Source organism: Podarcis melisellensis (genome assembly GCF_964234715.1).
Source record: "Podarcis melisellensis genome assembly, chromosome: 6".
Taxonomy (NCBI): domain Eukaryota; kingdom Metazoa; phylum Chordata; class Lepidosauria; order Squamata; family Lacertidae; genus Podarcis; species Podarcis melisellensis.
Window position 1 is genome coordinate 36,739,254 of NC_138538.1, and position 18,786 is coordinate 36,758,039.

General features: G+C 41.5%; 2 protein-coding genes across 2 annotated transcripts; one reads left to right on the forward strand and one right to left on the reverse strand.

The window, feature by feature from the left end:
* The first annotated feature begins 1,902 nt into the window (after nt 1–1,902).
* On the forward strand, nt 1,903–9,017 carry LOC309372647 (adenosine receptor A3-like). Its single transcript, XM_081916449.1, has 3 exons — nt 1,903–2,388; nt 6,100–8,282; nt 8,525–9,017. Exons 1-2 carry the CDS (start codon nt 2,060–2,062, stop codon nt 6,698–6,700), a joined length of 930 nt encoding a protein of 309 aa, XP_081772575.1. The 5' UTR covers nt 1,903–2,059; the 3' UTR covers nt 6,701–8,282; nt 8,525–9,017.
* A 1,067-nt stretch (nt 9,018–10,084) lies between these two features.
* Nucleotides 10,085–18,229, reverse strand: ATP5PB (ATP synthase peripheral stalk-membrane subunit b). Its single transcript, XM_081916454.1, has 7 exons — nt 18,079–18,229; nt 17,944–17,989; nt 15,171–15,316; nt 14,307–14,470; nt 13,015–13,140; nt 10,949–11,128; nt 10,085–10,218 (listed from the first exon to the last, which is right to left on the reverse strand). Exons 1-7 carry the CDS (start codon nt 18,107–18,109, stop codon nt 10,147–10,149), a joined length of 765 nt encoding a protein of 254 aa, XP_081772580.1. The 5' UTR covers nt 18,110–18,229; the 3' UTR covers nt 10,085–10,146.
* Between the last annotated feature and the right edge of the window lie 557 nt (nt 18,230–18,786).

Genomic DNA, 18,786 nt, shown 5'->3' on the forward strand with positions numbered 1-18,786 from the left:
CTCCACTTCAGGGATAGGGAACCTTTTTTCAGTCCAAAAGCCATTATTTGGGGCAACCTTCTGAGGTCAAAACCAGATGCAAATGTAGCCAGAGCCATGAATGGAATTTTATCTTTGTAAGAGTAGGCTAATTTCTGCACACACTGAAGCACCCCTCTCAGTCTCCCATCCAGACAAAGGCCTCATCCACACTTACTTTTGCTCCACACTTTTTAGGCACCGGTCTTGGCTTTCCAGGCCTGTGTCCGTGCAGGGTTTTTTTTGTTTTTGTCCTAGTACTTTCCCCAATAAAACCTGTATTTTACCACTGAATTGGAGAAAAAGCAATCCTTGGAAAACTTCTATCGGATGGCAGGAAGAGAAGCCTACAGGGCTGGATTTGGCCTCAAGACCTGAGGTTGCCCACCACTCTCCTCATATACAGTCGTACCTCGGAAGTCCAATGCCTTGCGACTCAAATGTTTTGGCTCCCAAACACCGCAAACCCGGAAGTGATTGTTCTGGTTTGTGAACATGCTTTGAAACCTGAACATCCGATGCAGCTTCCACAGCTTCCAATTGACTGCAGGACCTTCCTTGGTTTCCAAACATTTTGAAGTCAAACAGACTTCCTCAACGGATTCCATTTGACCTCCAAGATATGACTGCATTACAAAGTCACCACCCATCTCCAGTGCTCCCTCTCGTTCAGAAGTGACTAGAAGGGCTACCTTTGGAATGTCTCACCACTCAAGGAAATTGTGAGTGTCCAATAATATTTTTATCAGAAGAAGAAGAAGAAGAAGAAGAAGAAGAAGAAGAAGAAGAAGAAGAAGAAGAAGAAGAGAAACAATATGTGAAGCCACAAAACACAACAGGTACAGTCTGCAATATTTCTATGCAAAGCTCAAATGCATATAAAATTAACATCTCTGGTGCCACCTCTCACCAGATGTCATGGGGTGGAAGCTAACACCACATCCAGGTGCGCCAATTTAGAGTTTAAGAGCAGGTTTATCCCTGGGAAAGGAGTAGAGGAAGGGAAACCTGCCTGGGGTGTGCTTTCTAGGCACGATACTTAAGGGTGGACAGGCCCTTACTGACAACACAGTCTCAGGGAACAAGTAACTGCCATTGATTTCACAGGGATGTGGGTAAATGATTGCAGCGAAATTCATTAATCTAAACCAGTCGTGAGGAACCTCTGGCCCTCCAGGTGTTGCTGAATTTCAAATCCCCTCAGCCTCAGCAAGCATAACCAGTGGCCAGGAATAATAGGAGTTGTAGTTCAGCAACTTCTGGTAGACCAAAGTTTTCCCACACCTGCACTACATTAAGCTTTCTAGTTGGTGTCAGGTGTATCTGCCCCAACAGGTAATGGAGGAAACGCAATAGGAAACAGACATTGCATCCTCCATAGCTAACATAGGTAAGCCAGGGCGGAAATGAGATTGGCAAGTTTGACTAGAGCTTCAGCGGCAGTGGCGTAGCGTGGGGGGTGCAGGCAGGGCCGGCCGCACCGGGCGCAACATCTGGGGGTTAGGGTTAGGGGGCACAAATCCACGGGTTAGGGGGCGCAAATCCATGGGTTGGGGGGCACAAATTACTTGCCTTGCCCCGGGTGCTGACAACCCACGCTCCGCCACTGTTCAGTGGAGACCTTTGCTATGCAGTGTGCTTGAAAGTTTCTATATGTTGATGTTTACATTTGTATCTCTATGTTATTTAAAAAAATATATGAGGAAAACAGAATAAAATAAGGCCATCGCTGCCATCCTTTAGCCATGCCAAGCCTTCGAGACCACAGAGGAGATAGGAGTCCGAAAGCAAAGTGTAACTTCCTTTTCAAAGATTCAGTTCCTAAGAATTAGAAAGTGCTTATCTGCGGACAAATGTGGCAAGTGGTTTTGAGTCATTTCTAACAGTAAACAATGCTATGGGGTGCTCTGCTGCTGCTCCCTCATGAAACTGCAACTGCAGCCAGCTGTCGGAATTATTTTGGCTGTGCTTCAGAAGAAGACTCCCACCTATTCATCCTGGACTCTCTTCACCTCGAGGGGAAAACATCTTGGTTCCCGAGATGCCTGAGGCTGTGCAAGGAGTTTACTTTGCCTTCGAGGCTGTGATTGCAGTGCTGGCTATCCTGGGCAATGTTCTGGTCATTTGGGTCGTGAAGCTAAACCCAGCCTTTCAGAAGACCACCTTCTACTTTGTTATCTCGCTGGCCTTGGCCGATATTGGTGTTGGGCTCGTCATGCCACTGGCCATCGTAATCAGTTTAAAAATCGAGATCCACTATTATGCCTGTCTTTTCATGTGTTGTCAACTCATGATTTTTACTCAGGCCTCCATCCTGTCCTTGCTCGCCATAGCGATCGACAGATATCTGAGATTACGGCTGCTTACTCGGTGAGTTCTACTTTGTCAGCGACTTTTTTCTTGGGAGTGGTTTGCACATTACTGTACTGTTTAAATGCTTGGGTGATATAGAAGCAAGAGATTTTAAGGACTAATGGAAGTTGCCTTACACTGAATCAGATTGTTGGTCTCAGTATTGCTTGCACTGACTGGCCGTGGCTCACCAGAGTTTCAGACTTGGGTTCTCTGCCAGCCCAACTTGAAGATGCTGTGTATCGAATCTGGCACCTGGTGTGTGGAAAGTAGAAGCATTTCCACTGAGCTGCTGGCCTTCCCCCTGGTTTGCCTTTTGTGTTCCACCTGCTTTTCATGGATGACTGCTGATTTTTCAGCTGGGTTAAACATATATACAGTGGTACCTCCGGTTACAGACGCTTCAGGTTACAGACGCTTCAGGTTACAGACTCCGCTAACTCAGAAATAGTACTTCGGGTTAAGAACTTTACTTCAGGATGAGAACAGAAATCACATGACGGCGGCACGGCGGCAGCAGGAGGCCCCATTAGCTAAAGTGGTGCTTCAGGTTAAGAGCAGTTTCAGGTTAAAAACAGACCTCCAGAACAAATTAAGTTCTTGACCCTATGCTCCTTCAAAACAGTTCTAAAATCAACATACAGAGGTGATTTTAGAACTCTTTTGAAGGAGCATAGTTTTTAACTCTTCAGCTTGGCTTTAAATTAAATATGAATACTGTTGCCGATATAAGAATCTTGTTCAAAAGGGTGCCATAACTTTCATTTCTGTTTTGCTGTTCCCCATATGATAGAAAGCTTATGCATTTTGTTTAATATACCATGCAAAGCATAGTGTAGCCTGAGGGTTTAAGCAAACAGTGATGCAAACATTTGCAATTGTACCATTCAGAAAATTTCTAAAAATAAAGAAGGCATGAGAAATATGATGCATAGCATGCATGGCTGCATTGGAATAACTCAGTCGTGCTCAGACAGAATATGCAATTCCTTTGGGTTGTTTAAAAATATATTTAAAAAATCCATCACTTCCAATAGAGATTAATGGTTACATTCAGATGTACAGCCCTCCACAATTATTTATATGAAGACAAATATATTCAGCATTCCAATAGTTCTATAAAGGATAGGATTCTGGTTAGTTTCCAGTTTAAGTAATAATTCCAAAGAATCTTTATCCAATTTCCTGGTAAAGCATTTGAAACAGAGGAAGTTGCTTTATACTGAGTCAGACAATTGGTTATCTAGTTCAGCACTGTCTTCACTGACCGGCAGCAGCTGTCCAGGTTTTCAGGTGGGCCTCTTTCTCTCTGGAGATGCCAGATTGAACCTGAGACCCCTGCATGCAGATTTCCTGCCACTGAGCGACAACCCTTTGGTCCAGAACTTCTCTGTGCCAGCTTTTCCATTAATGCCAATATTTTTCAGTCCTCTTCAAGCCAGTCAGTTGTTTTAAGCTGTTATTCACTCTTAGTTCCTTTCAATAATTTCTGCAACCAACAGTAAGATTCTCTGATCAGCTCCCCCTGGCTCTTTAATAATAATAATAATAATAATAATAATAATAATAATAATAATAATAATTTATACCCTACCCATCTGGCCAGAAAAATATTAAAATATAATAATTCATCAAATATTAAAAACTTCCCTAAACCAGGCTGCCTTCAGATGTCTTCTAAAAGCCAGAGTTATTTATTCCTATGACATCTGATGGGAGGGCATTCCACAGGGTGGGCGCCACTACCGAGAAGACCCTCATTCAGAAAAGAAATATTTAGAAAAAAATTAATCAGCATTTGACTTGACTATTGACATGTTACCACTATGGTTTTGATGCCCTACGCCTAGAAATGTATTCAATGTTTAGTCTGCTTCGACCCCTAAGATATCCAGGAGCAGGAAGGAAGCAAGCTGCTTTTTTTATTACAAGGCTGGAAGGAATCCTGGTAGATTCCTATACAGTGGTACCTCTGGTTGCAAACGCCTCTGGTTGAGCACGGCATGGGTTATGAGCTCCAGTAACCTGGAAGTAGCCGCTCCCAGTTGCAAACTTTGTCCTGGGATGAGAGCGGAAATTGCATGCCGGAGGCGCACGCAGCTAATGGCACCTCATGTTATGAGCGGTTTCTGGTTATGTATGGACCTCCGGAACGGATTCTGTTTGTAACCAAAGGTACCACTGTAATGGAATTGGGAATGCTACTTCAACCATCAGTGCCTTTACAAATCTTGTAAATACTGAGCTAGATGGACCAATGGTCTAACTCAGTGTAGGGCAGCTTCCTACCTGTGCCTAGGTTTTATCACACACCTACCTATTTGCCTCCTCCTCCTCCTCATCCTCTTTTTGCCACCCCTGAAGTAGACCACTTCATTGTTTATAACGGGCATTGTCATTGTGTAAAAGCAGTGAGTGAGCCAGAAGAGAAAAGACACTCCTGAGTAATAGAAGGCGCCTTGGCAGAAGGGGAGGATATAAATTTAATAAACAAGTAAAATAGAATAATAATAATAAAGTGGTCTGAAATCTTCCTGTGTGGAAGGAATCTTCCCATGGCTAAGATCTTCTCTCAATACAGTGGTACCTTGGTTCTCAAACACCTTAGTACTCAACAACTTGGACTTTTTTTCAGAAGCCAAACATGCTGTTTTGAGTGTTATGCTTCTGATTTGAGTGCCACACCTCCGTTTTGAGTGTTACACTGAGGTCTGTCTGTTTTTGCTATTTATTTTGCGTTTTTGTTTTTGCAGCTGTGTGTGTGTGTGTGTGTGTGTGTGTGTGTGAGAGAGAGAGAGAGAGAGAGAGAGAGAGAGAGAGAGAGAGAGACTGACTCTGTGGAACCCAGTTCAGCTACTGATTGATTGTATGACTGCAGAACATTGTTTATTGCTTTCATTTTATGGATCAATGGTCTTGTTAGACAGTAAAATTCATGTTAAAATTCTGTTTTAGGGGTTGTTTTTAAAAGTCTGAAATGAATTAATCCATTTTGCATTACTTTCTATGGGAAAGCCCGCCTTGGTTTTGGAACGGACTTCCAGAACCGACTAATTTTGAGAACAAAGGTACCACTGTAGTTCTGCTTTGGGATGACACAATGCAAGATCAATATCCTCCTCTTCACTAAAATGGCTTTCTATTGGTCTCTCTGATAAAGCCACAGTCCATATCACAGTTTAAACATAGCCACTTTAAAGTATCTGTTGCATTTTTGTTGCTGTTGTTAAGTACAGTGGAACCTGGTGTTATGTACCGTCCTCCTCACGAATGCTTTGGGTAATGAGCTCCTCTAACTTGGAAGTAGATGCCCCTTGTTGCGAACTTTGCCCCAGAATGCGAGTGGAAGTCACGTGCCAGCGGTGTGGCAGCAGCGGGAGGCCTCATTGGTGAAAGCGCGACTCATGTTAAGAACGGTTTTGGTTTAAGAAAGGACCTCTGGAACGAATTAAGTTCATAACCGGAGGTACCACTGTATTGGTATTTATTGAAAACCAAGTTAGTATATGCAAAATGCTCCAGATCAGCAAAATGCTGTCAATAAATTCAGCCAGATAGTCTCACATTTTGTACAGCTTGCCCTTAAAAAACCCCAGTAACAATAAAAAGGAAACAAAAGAAAAATGGCACAATTAAAGCAAAAAGGGGGGCGCTATCAGGAAATAAGACTACCAACATTAGAATCTCTTGCACATTTGATGCGAGTTTGTTTTTCTCTCCTCAAAACAGGTATAGGATGCAAAGCAGTCGGAAAAAAATCCGTGGGGCTCTGGCAGCAATCTGGCTCTTGTCGCTGCTGGTGGGATTTGTTCCGTTTGGATGGGCAGAACCAAGACCAGAAAACTCTGATTTCATTAACTGTACCTTCACAAATGTGATAAAAATGGAATACATGGTCTACTTGAGCTTCTCTGCCGGAACCCTCATCCCACTGATTGTCATGTGCATCCTTTATGCAAAGATCTTCTGCCTCATCCGCACAAAGCTGCAGCCCTGTTCAATGAATGTCAACGGGCAAAGGTCATTTTATAGGCAGGAGTTCAGAACAGCCAAGTCATTGGCCCTGGTCCTCTTCTTATTTGCTGTTTGTTGGCTGCCACTGTGCATTCTGAACTGCATCGAGCACTTGGGCCAAAGATCGATCCCACAGCATGTCACATACATGGGCATCCTTCTCACGCATTCCAACTCGGTCATGAATCCCATCGTCTACACGTTCAGAATAAAGAAGTTCCGGGAAACTTGCATCCAGATTTTAAGAACCTATATCGTGCACAAGGATCCAGAAGATGCTACATCGCCCAGTGCAACTACATCTGAACACTCATAGCTGCCTCATGCAGATGAAGACCATTGGCCTTGTCTAGCTTTATGTCTTCTGCCCTATGATACAATACTGTAAAGTTACTGACAGGGGATCTATTGCTTCCCAAGACTTTATGTAACAGTTGTTTTGGTCTGCAGCAGTCAAGAGAAGTTTTCAGAAACAAACTCTACCCCTTGTTAATGCCTGCTGTTCAATGCTGTAGCATCTAGTAAAACAGCTGGCAGTCTGAGGTTCTGTCAACCCACATCTGCTGTGTTCTGGTTCTACATATACATTTTGGCCGAACAAGAAGCCATCAAAGATGTGCCAGTATTGACACAGTGTGTCAAATGTACATATTCAATAAACCATTTCCAATCTTTTATAAAGTTTGTCTTAATTTCTTATTTTTCCAGTAGGTTTCACCATTTCTACATAGTCCATGAGTTTTTGTATCTAATCTTCTTTCGTCGGGACTTCTTATTTTGGGCAAATAACATTCTTGCCACTGTAGTCGCATACATGAATAAATTCCTATATTCTTTAGGTAGTTCTACCCCTAGAATTCCCAGGAGGAAAGCTTTTGGGTTTTTTTTTTACACAAATGTTATTTTAAACGTATTTTTCAATTCATTACATATCATTTCCCAGTAAACTTTAACCTTACTGCAAAGACCACCACATATGCTAGAAAGTACCTTCTTTCTCTTTACATTTCCAACACTTACTTGATTTTGATTTATACATTTTTGCCAGTTTACTCGGTATTGAGCGCCACAGCCCCAGAGTCGGCCTCGACTGGAACTAATGGTCAGGGGTCCCTTTACCTTTTTTATATAACATTTTCATAGTTTTCTCTTAAACCATAGCATGCTGTAAATTTTATATCCGTATTCCACAATCATTCCCATATTTCCATATATATTGTATCCAATATCTATTGCCCAATGTATCATTGAAGATTTTACTTGCTCATCCTGTTGTCCAATCCAATAGTATCTTATACATTTTGGACAGCACTTTAATATTACATTCCAACAAATCTGTTTGTGTTATTTGTTCCCCAAACCCTCATTTCTTATGTCTTAAATACTTTATTCAAATAATATTGTATCCATGTGAACTTTCCTGATTAAATCCTTAAAATTCTTTTATTTTATTAAAATGATACCATCACTGCTAAAACTCTTCTGTTTTGAAAGATGTACTCTGCTGCTTTGATCTCTATTGACAGGCGTCATAGCCAATGCTATGATGAAGCATCAAATGTTGCTGAATGTCTCAGTGGAAAGCAGGCTTTTGTAAAGGTAGGCACAGCCATGAGTACTGTATGTTGGCTGTCTAAAACGTGCTGTGAACTTAGTGGTACATGATGTGTCAGAAGATGTTGCTATGTGCAGAAATTTTCTGAGTGAAATACCTGACACGATCACTTTTCTGAGTGAAATACCTGACACAATCACTACGAGGACAGACTTTGCCCGTGTGCTCAAGACATTGATTCCATAAAACGTATTTTGTTGCATTGTGCAAAATATGAGCAAGCTGAACTGATACTACACTTGCTGGTACCTTCCCCGGGAAAATCAGAGGCTCACTATGTCAGGTTCTTATTGGAAGACCGGAAAAATGCTAGAACACTAGCAGTGGCAAAGTTTTTATCGGTGGTTGCAAGAACCAATGATGCCTATATTCTGAACAAAATGCTTGTTTAACCTGGAAGTAGGCTGTATGAATTGTGTATTGCTTTGTAACGATTTGTTGGGTCTCTGGACCCTAATAAAGATTGATGATTTGTATAAACTTCACCCAAATGCGTATTAAACTTCACCCAAACACTTTCAACAGGGAGAGAACATAAATCTGAGACAATTCCACCCCACAAGGAAGACCGTCCAAGCAAATTTCTCATAGCCAATGGCTTTAATTATAGGTAACTGAGTTGATTGAGAATGTACTGAGACCCTGGGGCAAAAGTAGTTCTGATCACAGACCACCAAGATAGCAGATCTGAGAGGGGCCTACTCTTCCTAGATGCAGAATGTGTGCACATGTTGATGTTGGGTGTGATCCTCACCAATCTGAACCTTCTAAGGATTTCTAAAGGAAAATATTTTATGCAATCATGAAGAATACCAACAGCAGTTTACATAATCACTTTCCTTCATATGTGTACTAACATACGAGCAAAATTGAGAAGTTTATCATAGGGGATGATGACAGCATACATGTTCTAAACTTACATAAAACTGATTGGGATGCTATCAGATTACAGCTTCATGATAATATGCTGATGCTCACAAGGGAGCAGATCAGAATGTGGTTAATCTTCAGAATGTGGTTGATCTTCTCAGTGGGGTAACAAGGAAACATCTGCATGAGCTACTGCAAGCTACAGAAGATTATCGGAGTAAGCCTTACCCCACAGGTGTCCTCCTGTACGTAAGAAAGGCCATTGTTGTGCCTTCATAGAATAAAGACCTCTTTACCAATAATCACATGGCACTTCTTCGTGGACATAAAGAGATCTTTAGGAAATTAATGTTAAAACTAGCAAGTTCATTCGAAGAGCACAAATCAGAAGAACTACATTCAGCGTGGAATAAGTCTACAACAATGTTTAAGTGCAAGATTGTTTGCATTGCTCCATCATAACCAGAGGGTTGTGCATAGATGAGATGCGTTTAAGGCAATAGGTAGTGAAAATACAGGTTTTTCACTAATCATAGAAATGAATGCTGCACTAAGGGAAATTGGGTATAGGTTAGGGTTGCCATATGTCCAGGAAATCCCAGACATGTCCTCTTTTGGGGGGCCAACATACCCATCTGGGTGGATTTCTACATTTTAAAGGAGATGTCTGGGTATGGAGTTTTTTTCGGGGGGGGGGGGGCGGCAGCTTGGGCAGCTCTGCAGGCCACAGCTGCTGCCAGCCCAAGCTGCGGAAAGAGGCATGCGCGAGTGGGGGCAGCCCCGCAGGCCTGTTTCCCTGGCTTGGGCTGGCAGCAGCTCAGGCTGTCCTCTTTTTTTGCTCTTCAAGATATGAAACCCTAGTATAGGTGGAATATAGGGAGGGATACAGAAGTTGGGAAGATACGAGGGATGGGGAAGATGCTTGTAAGAGCAAGGGAGGAGGAAATAGAGGGTTGTTTTTTAAAAAATCAAAAAGTGTTTGCATTGTTAATTCAAAATGAAAAGTTCAGCTTGTCTTTTTCTACCTGCTACTTAAAACAAGTAAGGGTTGCAGAGTGACACAAGGCAAAACATAGTTTCATTCATTCTACCTCTTCCCATTAGTTGCTCAATTTATATACACTTTCCTGATTATTTCTATGTGAGAGTAAACTGGAGTTAATGGAATACCCTAAATAAATTTAACTCCGAAGCTATCAGAGAGAAAGCCCAACAAAAAGGTATATATGCTTTAATTAAGATTTGCCATCATGTGGTTTGAGAGGTCATAATTGTGTTTAAACAGTTGCCTGTGCAGACTTTGACAATGCCTTCAGGTCCAAGATGCACTTAGCAATGCTCTCCTTCTCCTGCAATACAGAAACAAATGAATGCTGTAAGAAAATGGGAAGGAAAAAAGCTTCATGGAGAATGACATGAGCAATTTTATTTGAAATCATACCACACTGAAACGATATGCTATACCTAACTGATTATTTCATAACTCAGTATTTAGTCCATCCTTAGAATCAAGATTAAAATTGTGCAGGAATAAAAAGCTTGAGACCCAGGCACCTACTTAGGCTAGAAATAATATCACACAAAAAAGGGTGAGAGCACAGCCACACGTTTTTAAAATAATGCTTTAGGGCCCATAAAGGCAAAAAATAAATTAAGGACCAACCCCGATGTTTGACAAGATCTGAATGCACACCCAATCCTCCCTAGTCCAAAAAAGCTACCAATCCTATGATTGGTACAAGTCTCACATAGACTGTTATCGAGGAACAAGATTCGCCTCTGTCCCTTTCCTTTAGGGAACAGGCAGACACTGAGATTAGTCTTTACATCTCCCATTCAAGTGCTTGGCAATTATTTGGCTAAGTTCCAACAAATTCCCGGCTCCTCTACACCAGTGCCCCAAGACACTGCTCTTGCAATCTCTTCCAATGGAAACTCTGAAAAAACAGATGTGCAGCATCTTAAACATTAATCATATCATAGGGACACACAAACCCTCCAGTAAGTTAGGCACAAACTTATTTTGTACTGTGGAGGTAACTGCAAGGGGAAACCTATAGAGAAGCCTGCTCCAAGTACCTGTTGGGCTGTAATACTCTGCCTAACGTTTTGCTCAACCCAGTTGATCATGTGATTTTGTTCCATATTCCGCTTGAGATGCTGTATTGCCACATGATAATCCAGCCGCTTCTTCACTTCTGTGTATACAGTAAACAGCCTCTCTCTGTAGTTTGTCTCAAGGATTATAGCAACATTATTCTAGAAAAGGAAGAAATGAAACCACTTTTCAATTGTGGGCACACTACAGTATATCTGCAAAATGAACATGCGGTATGTGCACAAAATCTTGTATTTCTTCCATTTAAATAATTTAGAGATATAAATCAACAAAAAACATACGTGAAGAACGGTTTAGAAAATACCTCTTATCTGCATCCTACAAATACACATATAGTTAGTAAATTTAGACCTTAACCACTAGCTTTTTCCATCTTGTTTATAACATACAATACTTATTTTTTTAACACTTAACACAAGGAAAGTTCCACAGAAAGTTTTTCCCACAAGACCATATAGCCAGCCTGTTACTATACGGTAATAGGACCAAGTGGAATATACTATACCAGCATGCCTTTAACTCTATGTGATATATTTTCCCCAATAGCCTCTAGTTATATATAGAGTCTGGTACCACTTATATTTGAATTTTTGTATGATTCTTCAGTTTAGAGCACAACTGTCTGACATTATTTAAGATCCAGTTCCACAAACAGCAAGGAAATACATGTCTTAAATGTTTTCCAGCTTTTTGTACTAATAATGTTTCTTATCAATGAATCCCCAAATAGGTATTTTTGAATTATTCCTTAACCACAGTACATGGACAGTACTTCATCTTCGAAACCCTAAGCTACCTAAAATTGCAAAATAAAAAGCATGTTGTATCTGGAAATACTGATTTAGGGTAGGGGATTAAAAGGTGCATCACCATCAATTTTCTCTAATACATTTTCAAACAATAATTTAATTCTGACTGGAGTGTTATCCTATAAACATGAATGTGTAATTTATATTTGATTTCATACATTCCTTTTTGTTTGAAGATTTAAGTCACTTAGTTTTCTACTGAAATATGTAGTTTTTAACTAACTAAATGAGACAGGTTTCTCCACACAGAAGTAAGTCCCATTATATTCAATGGAACTTGCTCCCTTATGATTGTGCATAGGATTGCCAGCACAAGTCACTGATCCTGATTCACAAAGGTTGAAATTCCATTTTTTTGTTGACAGCACTAAATGTTTTAATCATAAATCTCATCATCATGATATCCTGATGTTAATAGCATATGTTATAGCTAATTTAGTTGAACAAATTATTACAAATTTCTAGTGATACCGCAATTGGCATCTCTTTTTCATATTAGGCAGAGATATATTTTAAAGGCACTTAGAATATTTCTGTTCAAAACTCCAGAACTGCTATCATAGGATGGAGCAAGCTAGTTTTCTCCTGCTGCAGAGGGTAGGACCCAAACCAATGGCTTCAAGAAAGGAGATTCCAACTAAACATCAGGAAGAACTTGATGACAGCAACAGCTGTTTGACAGTGGAACAGACTCCCACAAAATGTGGTGGACTCCCCTTCCTTGGGGGCTTTTAAGCAGAGGTTGGGTGGCGACCTGTCATGGATGCTTTAGCTGATTTTCCTGCATTGCAGGGGGTTGGACTTGATGACCCTTGGGTCCCCCTGCAACTCTACAATTCTATGACTGACAGTAGTGAAGCAAAGCAAAGCATCAGAGGCATGTTAAAGCTGCTATTACATTTTTTAAAAGTTTGCCATTTAAACATTGTACAGGAACTACTTCTTCAATAACAATGGGTGACAACCAACACACAACACCCATGCCACTAGTAGGAGCCTAATTATTGCTATACTGCAGCAGCCATATTCAAAGAATGGCTTGCATTAGTGACTGATGTAATCCATGGCAAATTTTCTATTATTATTATTATTATTATTATTATTATTATCATCATCATCCTCACGGACAACTAAACTTGTGCAACAATGTCAACTCTCAGACTTGTGCCAATGGTACCCTGGATCTCGCACACTGTGTATTTATTTTAATACTGTACCCGCTTGGTATCAAAGAGATAGTGACGACCCTCCACCCTCCACTGCTCTTTCTTCTCCTCTTCAATAGCCGTAGTGTGTTCAGCTATCATGTCATTTTTCACGGCTGTTGCTTGTGCTATAGCATCCTGAAATAAAAAACAAGCTAGTTTGACCTTCAGAGAAATCCAGTTTTGCACTCACATCATGCACTTTTCCCTTGATGCGATGTTGAAAAAAAGCCATTGTGTAATTGTTATGACAGTAACAATTATACTGAATATTAGCAGGATACAAGACGGGGTGTAGTGGTTAGAGTGCTGGACTATGACCTGTGAGACCAGGGTTCAAATCCCCACTTGGCCTTGAAGCTCACTTTGGGCCAATCATTCACTGCCTCTCAGCCTAACGTGCCTTACGGATTGTTGTGGGCATGAAATGAGGATGAAATGTATCCCACCTGGAGCTCTTTGGAGAAAAAGGTGTGGCATAAATGAAATAAATAAATAAGCAAGCACATGCAATTCTACTCCAGAGAGGTATTTTTAAGTGTAGTATACCCTCTTTCCCATTTGCATAGGAAAAAAAAATAATACATTGAGACCTGCCCAATCTCTTCTAAAATGACCTCATTCTAATTCAGTTAATTTGTAATCACTGAATGCTAAGTTTGGACAGTATGCCTAGTAACAGCATGAAAACCGACTAGCTAACTCATTTGGGAGGTACTTATACAGTGGTACCTTGGTTCTTAAACAGCTTAGTTGTTGAACAAATCAGCTCCCGAATGCTGCAAACCCAGAAGTGTTCCAGTTTGCGAACGTTTTTTGGAAGCTGAACGTCCGGTGTGGCTTCCGCTTAAATGCAGGAAGCTTGGTTTTCAAATAGTTTCGGGAGTTGAATAGACTCCCAGAACGGATTAATTTCGAGAACCAAGTTATCATTGTACTGAACATTAGAAAACTCAATCTCTCTGGATGTCTTGAGACTGCATATGATTATTATTGTGGTTATTACCATAGCACATCAGGGGTGAGGCTAAAACTGAACTCCTATGCATAGTGAGAGCAAGCCACATGGAAATCAGTAGGGCTTACCTTTCAGTAAAGAGGCATAGGACTGCATGGTGGAGGGATGGTAGGGTGCTGAACTGGAAGCTACTCCTTAGTTGATCACATTATTTACAAGGAAAAGACATGACTCACATTTTGACTGACAGCATCCTATATATAGAATGCTGAGCTGTATCCTTTTTAAAAAATTAATTTTAACATGTGAACTCTTTTACTGAGTAGCAATAAATGTGCTGTCTTACCTCATTGAGTTTGTCAGCAATAGCTGCTACATCTGGACCGTACTTCTTAATTATGTAGATGAGAATTCCCACCATAACACCTCCAGCTATTGTTTCATGGTTAACTACGTAAAGTTCCTTAGAGAGCATATAGAGCAGAAGCCCAGTCCCAAGCATATAGGGGCCTAAAAGCAAGCAAATCAATACCATTACACAAGACGATGGAGACATTCAGTATAAAAGAAATTTGCCTTAATATTGAATATGCTACCCTCCCTGAACATGAGATCTGTCAGGGGAAAGAACTCAGTTGCCCTTGAACTGTGACACACAAACAAGAAAACAAAAGCCCTAACTAAGTTACCAGAGGTGCTACTTCTTTCAAAACCACATTACAATCTAATAACTAATTTAAATTTATGATACTTGCATTACCACCTTTTAACACACACTCTCCTTTTTTAGAGAAAGATAAGGGAAGGAAGGAGAGATAAACTTGTACTACAGCTCCCTTTTGGAATGTCAGCCATATCTGTGACAACCACTGTTCTAAACAGAGATTACATTTATTGCTCAAAATAAAGACAAAATGAGTGATAAACACAGACCATTTTAGTTGAAATAGGAAATGCAACGCAAATTTCTAAAGGCACACATCTATTCTGAGGTACTTTTCCTTATGCTGGCTGTAAGTTGTTATCAACACAATATACTTCAGAAGATAATGTGTAACCTCATCATTAGCAGAGACACCTTCTCTGTTAAGTGCTTTGTGGACTTCAGTTCAAAAATTGGATATAAATATATTAAATAATATTTTTTAAATATACGTTTCTTACTAAGAGCTGGCTTTCACAAAGAGTTTACTCATGCAGGCATGCTAACCTGTGACTCCTGTTTTAGGGTATAAGAATTGGAAAATTTCTTCAGGGAATATTCCATGGCGGACTTTTCCTCCTGTCTCTGGAAGAGGTGGCACAGGAGCCAAGTGTTGCTGACTTGTGTGAAGTGGTCTGAATATTTGCACTGCCCTGCAATGAAGAAAATGATTCCATATTTCCAAATCCTTCCCCAAAAAAGGTTATACTTGTGGCTAAATAGAAATCAATAGCTTCAGGATATTCAGTAATATCTGTTTTATTTTTATTTTTTTTAATCTATCCTATCTTACCTTCATTAAGGAGCTCTAAGCTGTTAGCAGCTTTGAGTTACAAATCAATCCAATGTGAAAGAACATTATCAAATATTATAATAAAAGAATCAGTAAACAAAACAGATTTCTCAATTGAGCTTTCTCCAAAGGCATATTTAAGGATTCAGGTCTTCACCAGGCATTATAAGTTATATACAGTAGTGACAATGTATGTCTCCCTAGGAATTCCAAAGCATCACTGTCACATCCATAAACCGTGCAAGCTGTAGCACTTGGAAAAGGCTCCAAATTCTCCAAAATCATGCATAAAATTAATCTCCCTATTATAGTTATGCTATCATCTTATGCAAGCATAACTTAATAGCAGACTAAAAATTGTGGGGGAGAAAAAGCAATCAGAGAGACGGGAAGGGCTAAAATTCAAGAACAAAGATAGCAACACCAAAACAAACCACTTTTAACAAGAAAAGCATGTTTCCAATGTGCCTAAACAAGACAGTCCCTTGAAGTTTGGTATCCCAGTGAAGGGAGAGCACTATGTGTGCCTCACACTGAATCATAACATGTTGTAAAAATTCTCCTCATTTTAGAAGTTGCTTGCTACACAGTAGAAGCAAGCTGCAACTTGGTGATAAAAAAATTAAAGGGCCCTTTATAACCTTAAAGCACAGATTACAGTCCATTTTAACTGTATTCTCAGTTGCACGCACAGACACAAATTTATTTGGGGGTGGGGGGAATGTAAAAAGTGAGATCAAAGGGAAATGAAATGCAGAAAAATACAGTCAATGAGAATTGCATGTATAAATTCATAGTAGTGTTGTAACTGAAATTATAGAAATAAAATTAAAAGTTGAAATGTGTGTGAGCAAGTGAAGGCTGAAATGTGAAGGCTTATTTGCAAAAGAACCATGAGAACACAACAAAACGATATATACATATAAACTATTGCTATAATCATTAAGGACAATGAAAGGATGTACAGTGCTTCTTTTAGATGTCTTCAGATAGATGTCAGAAAGTCAGATAGATGTTTATTCCTTGACATCTGATGGGAGGGCACTCCACAGGGCAGGCGCCACTACCAAGGAGACCCACTGCTTGGTTCCCTGTAGCTTCACTTCTCAAAATGAGGGAACCACCATAAGCCCCTCAGAGCTGGATCTCAAGACTCTGGCCTGAACGCTATAGCTCCTTCAGCTATAGAGGCAACGTAACCCAATTACTTTCCATTTTAATTAGTCGAGGTTTTTAGAAGAACTCAACAGACTTCAGGATGATCTACCAGTTCAGGAGATGGAGGCTTCCCCTAAACTGACCAAAAGAAATCAGATCTTACTTCTATCTTGGCACTGGAGAACCGACAATCCCCCTCTACAGAAGGTTATCAGTTTTGTCAGATGGCAACCCGGTTGTGCTCAGGGCCTTGCAGACCTTGAAGGTACTTTGCTATATGACAGCCTTCGGAGTCAATACAGTCATACCTTGGGTTACAGACGCTTCAGGTTGTGCATTTTCGGGATGTGCACCGCGCCGAACCCAGAAGTACTGGAACGGATTACTTCCGGGTTTCGGCGCTAGTGCAAAAGTGCTAAATTGCGCTTTGTGCATGTGCAGAAGCACCAAATCAAGGGAAAGGAAAATATAGAATTACAGCTGTAATTGATTAAGTATGAGAAGAAGCTTAAAAAGAAAATAAGTAATTAATTAATTGGTATGAAGAGTTGTTGAAGAAATTTTAAAACAGGGATGCAGAAAAGGGGAGGTAAGGGGAAGTCCGAGAAGCAAGGTTTATGAAAAAGAGGTTTTGAAATTATACATGTTTATATGTTTTTGTTTATTTATGTGTGTGTGTTGTTTTGTTTTTAATTTGTGTTGGAAAACTAATAAAAAATTATTTAAAAAAAACAAAACCAGAAGACCAAATCACGAACTGTGAGTTCGCAGATGCGGCGCTGCGGGTTGCGAACACACCTCCCGCAGGGATCACATTCGCAACCCAAGCATCCATTGTACATTATACCAGTGCTAGCGAACCTTTGACACACGTGCAAAAGGCGGCACTCAGCACCAAAATAGGGCCGTTGCTGGGGGTTGGCGAAGTGGGCGGCCATTCCCCCCTCCCATGCCACTGCGGACGCCAATCAGGTGGCACGGAAGGTATGGAGGGGAGCAGGGAAGCGACAGGTGTCTGGGCAAGAGCGCGCACACACTAAGGGACATGCCCACAACTTGCAGTATGGGCAGTCGGTCTCTAAAAGGTTCGCCACCACTGCGTTATACCAGTATCATTGAATTGCACCTTTCCGCTTCTTATGGCCTGGATTCCCGTTCCCACCCTGCATAATCCCTGCGAGTTTTTCCGACGACCTGCGTCGCTGCGGCCTCCTGTAGAAGCCTAAACTCCTCTTTATTCCCGGTGCTTTTCCCGGAGAAAAGCAGCGGCTTCCTCCCCCTCTTCTTCCTATTCCAAGGCCACCCTCCTCACCACCTGCATGAACTCACCCCACGGACAGAGCGGGCGCCAAGCTCTTCAGGCCACCAGCCGGGGCTGCGGGAGGCAAGAACAAGAGAGTCAAAGCACAGCCCCCCGAAACCCAACAGCCCGGCCGCCCGCCCGCCCTGCAGCCCCCGCTTTACCCAGGGCGCGCACGGCCAAACGAGACAACATCGCGGCTGCTGCTGCCGCCGCCCTTTCCGTCCCTGTGACCCTCCCGGCGAAGGGAACTCAAGATGGCAGCCTCCGTGGAGGAGGTCTCGCGAGAGGTCTCGCCTTTTTCGCGTGGTTTTCTGGACCTATCGAAACAGCTGGGCCGAGAGGACCAATGCGGCGAGCGTCACCGCGGAGACGGGGCGGAGAATCGCGCGAGAACAAAAAGGAGGGGGCGGTAGAGAGGGAGTGAGCGCTAGAGCTAAGACGTATAAAGTTGCTGCAGGGGCTGAACTTCCGGGTATTGCCTCCCACGGGCAACGATAGGAAGCGGTGGACAATCCGCATTTGCAGCATTGCCTGTGGCGGGGCTAATGCAGCAGCTCACCTTACGAATGCAAAGCTTCTTTTTGTTTTTCTGAAAGATATATATTTTAAATATAAATATTATACACAGACACAAACTTCTGCTCAGTTGTGGTGTGTGGTCAGTGTCGGATTCGAGACCCGCTCAGCCAGGAAGCTCACTGGGTTGACCTTGAGGCAGCCTCGCATGATCGCTGTGAGGATAACCAGGGAAAAAAGGGGACAGCCATGTGCGCCACCGTTATCTCCTCACAAGAAAAGTGGAGTAGCCATGCAAATCAATAAATGCCACCCAAGCTGGCGCTGTGTACCAGATGAAGGTGGGAAGGCGC